Here is a 15,082-nt window from a genome sequence, read left to right as displayed (position 1 = left end):
CCCCCCTCTCACACACACACACACACACACACACACACACACACACACACACAGAGAGAGAGAGAGAGAGAGAGAGAGAGAACATGAGGTTTTAAGCAATTTGATGAAAACTACTCCCTTCTTTAAGAAAAATAGGGAAAATTTAGGGATACTTACAGGTAGGCCATCCAAACCTGGAAATCCAGGAACACCAGTTGGACCCTAAAATCCCAGAAAAGAAAATAAATATATAAAAATTGTCAAATTCTTAGATTAACAAGCTAATTAAATTGAAAATATTAATAAAGACTCATATTTAAACACATTTAGCAGTCATTGTCACCTATTCTTACACTGATGAGTTTAAAAGCCAATGTTTAAGAATCAATTTTGTGTACTTTTTGTGTATTTAGAAGGGTGACTCGTCAGTACCAATTTGAATAAAACATATAACATGCTATATGTCAAAAATTCAACTTTTCAGTCTATCCTAAAATAACAAACCCTTAAATGTGAACACAGGTATGTATAATATATTGTTTTTGCATGCTTGCACAACACAAAGTTGGGTTAGAATCTCAATCTGCATCCACAGGGAATAATAAACTATTATTTTATCCACACTATGGCATATTGTATGATATTTTTAAAGGAATAAACTCAATCTACATAAACAGATAAGGAACAGTCTCTAAGACATATTGAGTGAAAAAAGAAAGGCTCACTGTGATACATACAATATTTTGCAGCTTTTTTTAAAAGGTCATGAAACAATATATCTCCTCCCTGGGTACACACATATATTTATGTGTATAGAAGAAACTGAAAGGACATGTACCTCTGGAAAAGGTCTGGGAATGAGATGGATTGTGGCAGAGGAGTTCAGACTTAATTTATTAAAAAGTATAAGTACAGACTACTCGTGACTATAAAAACCAGTGCTGCAATGCTGATGAGTCATTCATGTGCATCTTCGCTTAAGAGCAGCTTACCTTATCTCCTTTGTACCCTGCTGCCCCAAGAGGGCCACTGTCTCCTCTCATTCCTTTCTCTCCTGGAATCCCAGTGGGTCCTCGGGGTCCCAGGGGCCCAATTGGACCTTGTGGTCCTGGTGGTCCCGGTTGACCCTGAGCAGGAAGATTGGAAAGAAAGAGGGGGAGTTCTTAACTAGTGTCTTCTAATACAGATATATTGTCACTTGGGCCTACAGAAGACTGGAAAATTATATTTGAGCAAACTCTAATAATAGAAACACAAATGATTGATTTAATACAAAAATGAGAAACAGTGATATTGACTTTTTCAATCTGAATTTAAGGTGTATGATAAATTTTAACTACCGCATATGTATACCCATACGTTATGTATATGTGCAGTGTTTGTGTGCATATATATGGACACACATAAGTCAACTAATTCTAGTTATCTTACCATTTTCTTTCTGTTAATGACATTTATAGATCTGAGGTTGTTTCGTGAAGAATCAAAGTCTTATTACCATTCTGTTTGTGATATAAGTTAAGAGCAAGGGAAACTGTTAGATCTTTTATTTACTTCAAATAGCTTGTCTGGGCATGGTGGCTCATGCTTATAATCTCAGAACTTTGGGAGGCGAAGCGAGAGGATTGCTTGAGCTCAGGAGGTTTGAGACCAACCTGGGCAACATAGCGAGACCTCTTCTCTTAAAAAAACATTTTTTTTTAATTAGTTGGGTGTAGTGTGCCTGTAGTCCCAGCTATTCAGGAGACTGAGGTGGAGGGATCGCCTGCATCCAGGAGGTCAAGGCTGTGGTGATCCATGATTGTGCCACTGCACTCCAGACTGGGCATCAGAGTGAAACCCAACTCAAAAAACAAAACCAGAAACAAATAACTAATGATCTGTCTGTCCACAAATTAAAAAAAAAAATTCTTTGTGGCTGCTTTTACCTAATGTCTTAGTCATGATTTGGAATCAGGCTTTCCACGTCACATTACATTTATGCTATCCAACTTTCCACGAATGAAAAGGCCACCTCTTGTTTCAGTGAAAAAACTTCTTGAGCTCACTTCTCTCTCTGAACTCAAAGTGGAACATTTCTGGCCCAAAGATGAGGAGCTCTCTCTCTGCTTCCTTCTCTGCCTGCTCTTGGTTGCATTTGTATGGGCAGACCTGCTGAGTTAATGTTCAGCTATTGTCTAGCACAGGCAGCTGCAAATCTATCACTTGTTCTCTTCTAGCCTAAGGAAGTTTGGGATATGAGGCATAACCCCTGGGCCCTAATGATATTTCTGTCCTCTCTGTCTCAGTCTCCTCTCTCCTTTCTCCTTCTCCACAATCCCTACACACTGGATTCCCTCCAGGACTGTAATTTTAAATGTCATGGATTCTAACATCCCACTTATATGTCTCAGCTCAGAAGACTCTAACTTCCAGATGATAACATCCAGCTGCCTTCTGGATATCTCCTTGGATTCAATGGTACCTCTAGCTTTTAAAAAAAGCAAGCATGAACAAAGAAAGAAAGGGGGAGGGAGACATGGAGGGAGACATGGAGGGAGGGAGGGAGGGAGGGTGGGAGGGAGAGAGGAAGGAAAAAAAATTCAAAATGATAAAAATGATGAATCTTGATTCCCCCCACCCCCAACTCTGACCCCTCACCTACCTTTCCTATCTACCCAGTCCTTCAAGCCTGAATCCTGGCAGTCAACTTTAATATTCTTTCTTCTGTCATGTTTCAATTTAATCCACTACTACCTACTCATTATTTTTCCTTTTAAAATGGATCAGAAGTTCGCCTGCCTCCCTGTCTCCATTGGGCCAGCATCGGTGGGACAATGGCTCTGGTCTCCCAGCTTCCTCGTGCCCTCCTCCCAGCTCTCGCTGCAGAGCAACCAGAGTGACATTAACACAAAAATCAGATCATGGCATTGCCCTGCTTTAAAAACCCTTCCTTGTCTTTCTACTGTATTTAGAGTAGACAGCACACCCCTTCCCTTCCAGGCCTTCTAATTTGCTTGCATTCACTTGGTGTGCTCACCCCCCACGCTCCCTACTTTCCAGCCACGTGGTTCCTCCCATCTTAGGGCTTTGGCATACACTTTTGTTCTGGCTGCTCTTCCTCTCCAACTTGAGACAACTTGGATCTCAGCTCGGGTGCCATCTCCTCAGAGGCTTCCTTGACTCTCCCAGCGAAGGAAGCTCTCCAACCTACCCACTCCATTAGTCTCCATCGTGACATTTCCTTCTTAACACCTCAGCATTTCATAGCATTAAATGAGGTATTTGTTCATCACTGTAATACTTGCCTCCCCAGTGAGATATAAACACCACGAGGGCAGAGATGTTTGCTCAGCAGTTTATTCTATCAACTACCACAGCCTTTGGCAGAAGAAATTTATTTCAAATAAATAAGGGGCAGGTGGACTGGCAGTGACTATGCCTATAGGTTTGGCGTCCAAGCCTAACCACCATCCACCTCAGACACCGTTACTTCGGCCCTGTAGGATTAGGAAAGTGATGTTTGAGCTTTGAAAAAGCAATTTTATCAAATGTAATCTTCACAATTTATATACATTTGTTTTATACACTCACACTTATCTACTTTTGATAAGCTAATCAATGATGAGAACAAAGGGGCTATTTGAAAGTGCCAAAGTACTTAGAATCAGAGTTTCTAAATAACTCCCCTAGTCTCAACGTTCATTCTCTGTCTTTATTTGACATCAGTGAAGAGAATCTTATGATTTTATCATATGATTTTTAAATAACTTGCTTTGCAATCTTAAGATAATACCCTTACAAAAAATAAAAGGAAGCTTTATAATAAGGAGTTTATACAAGACCTTCACCAATACCAGATGATTTGGCCACATTACACCATGCACTATGTTGTTGAATGAGCTAAGCTTGGCCAACACAATTCAGAGCACAAGCTGTATTTCCTTACAGTTTGAAAACACTCTTGGTATTATTTGAAGCCAGGATGTTTGCCTGAATTTTTTTATGCTTCCTTAAATTCTTTCTGAAGATTTAATTTTTTTATGCTTCCTTAAATTCTTTCCGAAAAATTATTTTATATCTTTTTGCCCCACAAAACAACATGGATGCCTGCATTTGATGAACAAGTAAATCTTGATATGTGAGCAGAAAAGCTTGGAGGACTTTAGGAACTATCTGTTCAGATCAGAACTCTTAAATTTCTAGAGTTAATACAGTGCTGACCCTTAGAAGTGCAAGGTTCTGGACAAAATATTTCTTAAAGAGTCCCATCTATATAAAAAAATTGAGTCACCTGAAATCAGCACTCCATCTCCATTCTGGTTACCCAATATCATGTGATCCCATGAAGGAGACTCTGTGTGGGCAAATGGCAGGATTCTGCTAAGCTGCCACCCTCCTGAAACCAGGGCACAGCCATGAAGCCTTAGGCCAGCCCATAGCATGAAAGCCAGAGTTCCTTCATGGTCAACCCCACATTGGATAGAGGGTCAGAGCGCACCCCAACGGGAAGAAATGGTAACTGAGCCTCATCCAGTCCTAGTCTGCACTTGGGGTGTCACCTTAGATAGTGCTTCTGGCCTTGGCCAGGTCCAAACACCAGGAGGGAGATGGGGGGGGGGGGGGGGGGGGGGGGGGGGGGGAGGAGCCCTGAGGCAAGAGGTCCATGGCAGGAGCTCCCTAACAATAATGTAAGAATATTCACCACTTGTGATAGCAGGAAAGACTGGAAATTCTGGGGCACTCTATTAACTGGATACTGAGCAAATAAATTCCAGTACCTTCACCAATGAAGCATCACACAGCCTGCCACAGTTGGGGTGCCCCGGAAAATAACACAGTGCACGAGGACTCAATACAAACATTTCGTTTAACTAAAGGGGGGACAGATAAGAAACAGAGAATGCCATGGGGAAGGGAAGGCAGCCAAGAAAGGTATAGTTTCAAGTCAGTTGCCACTTCAGACCACTGGAACTTAACCCTGAGGGGAACCCAGGAAGTCTGTGCACGATACACATCTCAGAGTTATCCTGCCCAGGGCAAGGGAGCTGGGGTATTTACGTCACTGGTTGAGGACACCTGGGGGTGGCTAGTGAGTACCTGATGCCAAGCTTATTTCTGGTACTTTGAAGAAAGCGCTCAAAGAGATGCAGACCCTGACAGCTGAAGTCCCTAGAGCATGGGAATGAAACAACAGATGTGAAGGAACTGAAGGCACATGCCAGCAGCCATTGAAGAGGGCACATTGTTGTATGTGCAGACTGGCATAGAAGATCCTCGCAGTGCTCCAGAGGGGGAAACAGATTGACTGAGCACCTGGGCTCTACAGTAACCCCTCTGAGCTCAAAGCCCAGGTCCACACTGACTAGCTTGCAGGATCCTGGGCATGTTTCCTAACCTCTCTGTTTCTTAGCGTCTTCACCTGTCAATGGCTTATGAGCATCCAAAGAATAATACACATAAAGGTGTTTAGCATGGTGCCTGGCATAATAAATATTAACCACAATTAATTATATTATTATTATTATGAATGGATAATTGTTAAATGAGAAAAGCCCCAGAATACTATGTCATATGATCCTACCTGCAGAGAAACAAAAAGACAAACATATTCCCTAAATATATATTTATAAATGTACATTTCTAGAAGCATATACAAGAAACAGCCTGTCTCAGAAGTGAAAACACAAGCCAGGCAATTTCACATTCTATTTTGTGTGCATCTTGCCACCAGCAATTGTGACCTTTAGAATACAGATTAATTATCGTTTCTCTTTCACCATTAAATCATTGACTTAATAAACATTGTTGTCAGACTTTAACATCTGCCTAAATTTCACAAATTAGAACTGTATTTATATGTATTTTCCCTTTTATTCATGTTTTTTCCTCATTATTAAATAACTACTATTTATTGGGTATCCATAAAAATGCTAAAAGCTTAGGATTTTAAAGTAAACTAAAATACAGAAATATATGTTACAGAAAAGACAACCATAAAATATGGGTATAAAGGATAATTATATGGGCACAAACCATTTGGAGGCATTGTGAGGACATATCAGCTTACAACAGATATTGCACAAATGCTAAACTAAAACTAAAAGCAAAAATAAATAATGACTTTCAGATGAATTTTTAAACCTGTGTTACTTAATCTTACTTCTAAATAAGATTAATTAATGTGAGTTTAAAAGTTTCCCTTTTTTCTAAATATAAAGTTCAGGAAATAATTGCTTTTTCATTAAGTTTGGAAATTATCTTTTCATCTTACATGGAATTTGCACATAAACTCCCCAAATTATCTTTTGTGAATGCAGTACTTTACAACAATGTATTATTTAGATACATAACAAAATGCACGCTTGTATATAAAAGGATAACCGAGACGAAGACAACCAATTAACTACCTATAAATCTCTTTAATGTGTTTCATTTTAGACATGCAATATAGAATCCGGTGGGCTAATGGAAGTTTGTGGAGATTTTTTTTAAAAAGGAGTGGAAATGTTTAACAGTGGTAAGAATTACAAAACTCCATTTAGAACAGAAATGTCACCTGATTTGAGAAAATAGCACATAAAATACTTAAATAACAAAGTCAAGGAATGGTTGAGGCATGATTGAAGAATGCTAACTCTCCCCCTTCCTCACTATCTCCTCTCTCCTAACAGCCACAGCCCTGACTTTCTTGCGCCTGATTTCTGAGCAAGCTCCATTCTTTCAAAGCTCTTGCACATGCTGTCCTTAAGACAGCCTCCCCTTCCTGCCCCTGGCTGACTCCTCTCTCACCGCTGCAATGGAAGGATCTCCTTGCTCTCCTGCCGCTGCCTTAGACAATGAGATGCGAAGACGCCTCTAGAGTAACACTCTCATTGCTGCTAGGATCCTCTCCATACCTGTGTGTCCCTCCCAAGCCCACAGTCACTGGACCATGAGCTCCTAGAGGGAGCCCAAGATCTTGATGGTAACAAAAGCAGGGAACAGCCAACGTTTCATAAAATAATAGGGTCAGTCCACCACTACTCCAAGGGAAGACAGTTGGCCCTTGGTATCCCCAGGGTCTGCATCTGAGGATTCAACCAATCCAGACTGAAAATATAAATACAAGCTTAAATAAATAAATACAATAATAAAAAAACACAAATGAAAAATACAGTGTAACAACAATTTATATAACCTTAACATTGTATTAGGTATTATAAGTAACCTAGAAATGATTTAAAGTCTATGGGAGGATGTGAGCAGGTTACATGCAAATATTATGCTATTTTATATAAGAGACTTGAGCATCCCCAGATGATGGTCTCTGAAGAGGTCCTAGAAGCAATCCCCCTCAAATACTGAGGGACATGTGTAAATGCTTTCTTATGTTTCTAAACTGCCATCCCCAGAACATTGGTTTACAGTAATTAGGCAGAATGGTGATGATTCCACACCAAAGTGTGCAGTGTGCAAGTCCACACTGTGAGCAATGAATGACCTTGGATGCAGCAAAGCTGGTATTTTTTGTTGTTGAGATATACACAGGTGATATATTTATTTCAACCACATGAAACAGCAAATACAATCACTACTTTGCAAGTGGAAAAAACTTACATAAAACACTAAATGTCTCCTTTTTACAACCATGAAGACTCTGTGATATTTAGTGCTGTCTTTTCATATTAAGAGGTATTTTGTTATATGATAATTTTTTTTTTTTTTTAAGTTCTGGAGTCTCACTCTGTCACCCAGACTGGAGTGCAGTGGCTGCTCCCGGCCACCGCAGCCTTGACCTGCTGGGCTCCGGTGATCCTTCCGCCTCAGCCTTCCAGGTTGCTGGAATTACAGGCATGTGCTACCACGCCCAGCTGATTTTTTTATTTATTGTAGAGATGAGGTCTCGCTGCCCAGGCGGGTCTCAAACCTGCAGGCTCAGGCAATTCACTCACTTCAACCTCTCAAAGGCGCGGGATTACAGGCTGAGCCACCAAGCCCGGCTTATATGATAAATTTTGAAGGAAATATATTAGACCTTAAATATCAGTACAAAATCTGTCAGAATGTGGCTCATGAAAATTTTCTAAGCACCAATCTTTGAAATAGTCATTTGTAGTTCACCCAGTTTGAGTAAATAATTTATCCACAACAATGTAGAGAATAATTCTAGTTTCATTAAATTGTTTCATATAAAAAGGGGGGTGACAGCCAACATACTGCTAAATAGACAGAAATTGGAAGCATTTCCCCTGAAAACTGGAACAAGACAAGGATCCCCACTCTCAACTCTCCTGTTCAACATAGTATTGGAAGTCCTAGCTAGAGTAATCAGACAAAAAAAGGAAATCAGGAGTACCCAAATAGGAAAAAAGGAAGTTAAGTTATTCCTCTTTGCAGATGACATGATTTTATACCTCGAAAACCCAAGAAAATCTGTCAAAAATCTCCTTGTACTGACAAAGGACTTTGGCAAAGTCTTAAGATATAAAATCAATGTGCAAAAGTCAGTTGTATTCCTATACACCAACAATAAACAAACAGAACCCCAAATAAAAGACACAATACCATTCACGATCATCACCAAAAAAATGAAATACCTTGACATCTTATTAACCAGAGAAGTCAAAGACCTTTACAATGAAAACTACAAAACACTGCTCAAAGAAATCAAAGACAACACAAACAAATGGAAAAATATTCCATGCTCATAGATTGGAAGAATCAACATTGTCAAGATGTCCATCCTACCCATGGCAATCTACAGATTTATTGCAATATCCATTAAATTGACTGCAGCATTCCTCTCACACCTGAAAATGACAATCCAGGAATTCATATGGAAACATAAATGATCACGAGTTGCCAAATCAATCCTCAGCAAAAAACAAAAAGCAAAAAAACAAAGTGGGAGGCATCATGCTCCCAGACTTTAAGCTTTTTTATAAATTAATCAAAACAGCCTAGTATTGGTACAAGTTACAGGCATATAGACCAATGAAACAGAATAGAGATTCCAGAAACAAAATCTCAATTTCTCAACCAACTCATGTTCGACAAAGCCTCCACCACCAACCACTGGGGAAAGGAGAACCTACTCAGTAAATGATGCTGGGAAAACTGGCTGACCACATGCAGAAAATTAAAACAAGACCCCTACCTATCACCATACACAAAAATCAACTCTAAATGGATTAAAGACCTAAATGTAAAACCTCAAACTATAAGAACCCTAGAAAATGCAGGAGATACCTTTATGGAAATTGGAACTGACAACCAATTCCTGATCAAAACCCCAAGTGCCCATGCCATAAGAGATAAAATAGACAAGTGGGACCTCATCAAACTGACAAGCTTCTGCAAAGGGAAAGAAACCATTAAGAGAGTGTGGAGACAGCCCACAGACTGGGAAAAAATATTTGCCAATTATATATCTAACAAAGGCCTAACATCTAGGATCTACAGGGAACTCAAACATGCTGAAAAGAAAAAAAAACCAGCCCCATTACAAAGTGGGCAAAAAATATGAATAGACACTTCTTAAAAGAAGACATACAAGCAGCCAACAGATACATGAAAAATGCTCAGCCTCACTAGTCATCAAAGAAATGCAAATTAAAACCACATTGAGATACCACCTAACTCTAGTCAAGATGGCCATCATCAATAACTCAAAAAACAACAGATGCTGGAGAGGATGTGGCGAAAAGGGAACATTTCTACACTGTTGGTGGGAATATAAACTAGTACAGCCTCTGTGGAAAACAGTGTGGCGACTCCTAAAAGATCTAAAAATCAACCTTCCATAAGACCCTGCAATCTCCCTACTGGGAATATACCTGGAGGAACTTGAATCACTCCGTGAAAAAGATACCTACATACACATGTCTATTGCAGCATTATTCACAATAGCAAAAACATGAAACCCACCGTGTTGCCCATCAAAAAAGGACTGGATTAAAAAATGTGGTACATATACACGATGGACTATTATGCAGCCATAAACAAGGACAAAATTATGAACTTCGCAGCAACTTGGATGACTTAGAGGCTGAAATACTGAGTAATCTATCACAGAAACAAAGAACTGAGTATCACATGTTATCCCTCAGAAACGAACCTTTAACAACTATCGTAATACTTTAAGAAAGGGATTGGCAGTAGTGGGAAACTGCCAGGGGAGGGGAGGGCACACCTCATCAACAAGGGTACCTGCTTAATGAACATTTGTATATACCTAACCCTGAATTGTATCCCACGTATTTTTTTAAAAATGTTTAAAGGTGGGAGGGGGTAGAAAAAACTATGCTTACAAGTAAATAGCTAGGCTTACTTTTACTTTTTGATTAAGACTATAATAGATTTAGGTTCAGGAAAAAGACACATAAATAGCAGCCCCATAAAAGACATTTTTATAACTAGAGAATCATTAAATAATCACAGAAATTTGTGTCATTAAATCAATTTTTTTACAGAAATATTTCAGCTGCTTGTGGGCACTGTTAGGGGAGGGAGGGAGGCATGTGACAACACACAGGGGGAGTGAGAGCCAGTTGGAAGCCCAAATTTCACCTGCATGCAGCCCATCTATGTAGTTAATCCTCACTTGTACCCCACATCTTTAGAATAAAACAAAATAAATAAAAAGACTATTTCAACAAACAAACAAAAAGAAATATTTCACCCACTTGTAACCCTGCATTATTCATCCACAAACAATAACATTATGAAACAGGCTGCTATGCTGAATTAAGTCTAGCACAAAGAAAAAACTGCCCAATGGAATGACTGACCTTCAGACACAGTACCCCTGATTTCCTTTTTTTTTTTTTTTTTTTATTTTGGTTACTGTGTGCATGGAATTGCCTCTGTGGTTCATTTATTTTTTATTTTTTGAGTCAGAGTCTCACTCTGTCACCCAGGCTGGAGTACTACCATGCCTGGCTTATTTTTCCATTTATTATAGAGATAAGGTCTCACCAAGTTGTTGGGTCTTCCTTCCCTGTTCCCTTTCTGATCTCGAACCCCTGAGTTTAGGCAATCCTCTTGCCTCTGCTTCCCAAAGTGCTGGGATTACAGCTGTGACCGGCCGCCTCTGTGACCAACCGCCTCTGTGGTTTATAACTTCCAGTGGGAGATAGTGAAGTCAGAAAACAGAGCCCCTGAATCCAGAAATGACAGTCAGCTTGTCAGCCGAGGAAACCATAGCATGCCATGTGAAGCCAATAGATCATCTCTTTCTTTCTACTCAAAGGCCAGATGGACACCGTGTCATCAGACCTGTTACTTGCGCCTCCCTAGAGCTGCAGCCGGCTCTTGGGCCAGCTGTACAAATAAAGGATGAAGAAGATCAGAACAGACACAGGATCACACGCTTCCCCAACCTTCGAGGCCAGGACTTTCCTCTCGGATTTGGTCCCTTGGTGATTGCCTAAATCGGGAACATCTCTTGAGCAGGGCTAAGATGAAATTACTTTTACTTCGCAATAACTTCGTGAAAGAGACCACAAGATAAGAGGATAGATACCTTTTTTAAAACCAAAATCTGCAAATCAACCTTTTTGACTGCTACTGGTCTGCATGCCCGTGGGGACGTAAACCCTGTGGAGAATGACAAACATCTAAGAAATTCTCTGCCATTTTAGCAATTTGAGAACCAGGAGAAATAATTGTGAATAGACAACCACAAATACATGCACCACCACATTTTTTCTACAACAACATCTTGCTCTTTCCTAGTCAGAAGTTGGATCAGTGCAAAGACGTATAAAGAAACTAATGAATAAAGGAGCAAGCAAGTAAGAAAGAAGCGTTCATTATATAGAATTAGAATTGTCCAAATCACTTTTGGACTCTCAGATCATGACATTGGTCATTAAAAGTGTCACAGAAAGGGGAAGGAATTTATTAGGCTTAGTTACATGCCTACTTGCTCCACACCTTATTTCATGCAATGAGCAGCACTGAGAAATATGGACTATGACCCCCAAAACAAATAAAGGAAGCTTACTCAGGCAGTATAATTTATTCAAATTCACACACTCGGTGAGCTTGAATTCATACCTGAACCAGACAATCTCTCCCCAACAGCACTTTTCTTCCTACTACCTGAGCCTGGCATGATGGAGAGTCCTTCCACTAAGCCATGTTCACACCATGCCTGGAGTGACATTTCAATCCTTTTAAGTCTTATCTTATTTTTTCACCTAAAAATTTGTATCTGGATGTACTCTATGTTCAAAGTTTCTGTAGGAAACAATGTTATGAATAAATTCATCAAAGTCCTCTGTTTTTGTGGTTCAAAAATATAATTTTCGAGTCCCACCCTATCTCTCTAAGTACTTTCCAGAAACTTTCTTGGGTCTTCTTTCCCTGTTCACGCACATGCGTCGTGTCAAAGCTGAATTCACTGTCCCTCCTGTCTCCACAAATGGGGTCTCTGTCTCTTCCATCATCTTCCATCATCCCTACCCAGCTGCCTCACCCTCTCTCCCTCATTCCCCATGCCCTTCCCATGACCAAGCCTGCCACAGCCTGCCGTGAACCAAGCTTCATGTGCCTGTCTTACCTCCATCTCACTGCATAGGCCCTGGGGCCTGGTCTTGTCGTCTCCAGCCTGGGTTATACAAGCACCAGCCTCTCTTGCTTTTTCGATCCTGGTCTTCTCCCCCTCCCCCAAAGAGCCATCAACGAATCTTCTTGTCTTCCCGTAGTGCCATTGCTTTCAACAACACCCCTAATGGGTATAATCTCCTTTCCACCACCTCAACCAACCTTATTCTCTAAGGTTACTATATCCATGCACTCTGCTCCGATCACACGTGTCTCCCTGAAGTGAAAGTAGCCTTTCTTCACTTGTAGCTCAAGTTCTACCGACTTCCCACCAAAGATATAATAACAGTAACAATAATAGCCACTACCGTGCCCTGAGCAGTTACTCTGTTCTAGGTACAACATAGCACTGTACATCTTCTCATGGAATCCTTACCACCCTATAAAGCAGAAAGTCACCTTTGTATCTACTTCTCCATTCCCAAAGGAGGAAACTGAGGCTCAGTAAAATGAAACAAGTGACGTGAGGCCCTGGGACTCTGACCTCAAAGTTGCTGCTTCCATTTTTACCCCAGCTCTGATCAATCTCACTTTCTTCCAAACTCCCACACGCATGCCTACAGTAAAATAACGGACACCTAAATAGACTCATCATCTATATTTTCATGCTGCATTACTTAATATCCTCTCAGGGTGATGTCTTCTAGCTAACTTTTTGAGGCCAGGGATCCACAAACATGTTTATTCCTACCCTAGCACCTTGTTACTGTCTTGCCCAGAATAAGTTCTAAGCATGTACTCTTGGATTTCTTAATAGGTGAAAACTTCTGTGGTTAAAATTAACAAAGACACATTCTCTTTAGTGTATCCACCCTTTTAATGCTTCTCTTATTATTCTTATTACATTGTTGTTATTATCATTTCCTTCTTTTTTTAAACGCTTTCCTCCTTATGATTGATTGTAATTCAAAAGTCAGCCATCAGGTGTCACTACAACATCACTTAAATCCTCAAACAGGTCTGCAGTACCTATTTTTTGACAATGCCTCCACGGTCCTACTTATTACAGGAAAAAGACTGGTTTCAGAAAGAATTACGAAAATAAATTTTAAAAAATGTTACTCAACAAGTTCACAGTCAAAGGAAACCAGACTGAAGTGGCAGAGTGTTTTCTCATGCCTTAAGTTGACATCACGTGTTAACAATGAGCTAGGGATAGGATCCATTTAGCCTGGAACCACACTAACCACGGACTTTTTTTTTCTTTTTTTTTTTTTTTTTGAGTTGGAGTCTCACTCTGTCACCCAGACTGGAGTGCAGTGAACCACGGACTTTTATCTGGGTTTGTGAGAGTCAGCATGGTGCAATGAGAAGAAACCTGTGTGGAAAACTAAAAGACATGGCTTGGCCCCTGAACAACAAAGTCACCTCTTGGACCAGGGCACTGAAGAATGGTTTTCCCATTTCAAAGCATGGTTGTCTGCACCTGCCTTCTGCACTGTGGTGGGAACTGAATAAGGCAGGGCTAAGGGCTCTTGGTGACTAATCCAGAAGGTGACTCTCTTTCCTTCTTGCCTGCTCTGTTGCCGTGGCGACCCCGCCCCTGAGCCTTGCCTTGTTTTTCTCCTACCTGTGTCTTCTGTGTAGCCTTCTCTTCCTCCTGGTTTGAGGGCTCCCGGTGAAGCTCCTCAGAGCTGTCCTGACTGCTTCTCACTTTCCTTTGAACAAACGTATCCATTTCCATGGGGTCAACTTCATTCCCAGTCAAGCAGTCCCTCCTTTTCCCTCCCCAGCCCAGACCTCTCTTTTTGAGCACCGATCTCATAACCAACTGACTCCCCAGCTCTGCAAGTCTAAAACTAGACTTACGACCACCCTCCAAACATTTTCCTAGCCATCCACCACCATCCACACAGCTGCTCATACCTCCGCCTGGGAGTCCTGCACCCCCAACTGTCCCACACGAGTGTCCCTTTCATTCCTATCAAATCTGTCTCCCAAATATCTCCACTGCTTCCCCATCCAGGAATTTCCACCAGGACCTCCCAACTGGGTGACTGCAGCAGCCTCCTAACTGATATTCCCTAACATCACCCTACCTATCCCCAGCAACAGTCTCCACATCAGCCAGAATAAACTTTCTTACAACGTAATTTCAATTCTTCCTTTTTAAAAATCTTTCAAAGATTTCTTACGACGCAGGATAACCTGCCTACTTTTTCAGCCACACCTCGTGCTCATGCTGCCCATTTCCATTGTGAGCAAACCTCTCTCTGGTCACCTTTCAGTACTTCAAATATGCCAGACCATCCCCTTCCCACTTCAGGGCCCTAGTAGAGGCTGTTTTCTTTGTCCCAACGCGTGTAGGGAGCTGAATGGTGCCTACAAAAAGATATGCCCATGTTCTAATCCCCAGAATCGATGACTGTTACCTTAGCCGGCAAAAGATGTGATAAACAAGGATCTTGAGAGGAAGTGCTTAACCTGGATTATCCAGGTGGGCCCTAAGTGCTATCACGCGTATCCTTATAAGAAGGATGCAGGAGGAGATTTGGTGCAGATACACAGACAAGCAGGTGAGGTGAGGACAGAG

At 40.9% G+C, this 15,082-nt stretch overlaps 1 protein-coding gene across 1 annotated transcript in view; it reads right to left on the bottom strand.

The window, feature by feature from the left end:
• Positions 1-15,082, bottom strand: part of LOC103259283 (collagen alpha-4(IV) chain) — a 141,276-nt gene that overhangs the window by 106,192 nt on the left and 20,002 nt on the right. Inside the window, exons 5-6 of the mRNA XM_008056966.2 lie at positions 972-1,106; positions 157-201 (exon numbers count right to left, since the gene is read on the bottom strand). Of these exons, the coding sequence (XP_008055157.2) occupies positions 157-201; positions 972-1,106 (180 nt within the window). The remainder of the gene's footprint in view (positions 1-156; positions 202-971; positions 1,107-15,082) is intronic.

Source organism: Carlito syrichta, unplaced genomic scaffold, assembly GCF_000164805.1.
Source record: "Carlito syrichta isolate Samal-C Ts95f unplaced genomic scaffold, Tarsius_syrichta-2.0.1 Scaffold302584, whole genome shotgun sequence".
NCBI lineage: Eukaryota > Metazoa > Chordata > Mammalia > Primates > Tarsiidae > Carlito > Carlito syrichta.
The sequence above is the reverse complement of the archived record's forward strand: the minus strand, read 5'-3'. Positions and strand labels throughout refer to the sequence as shown.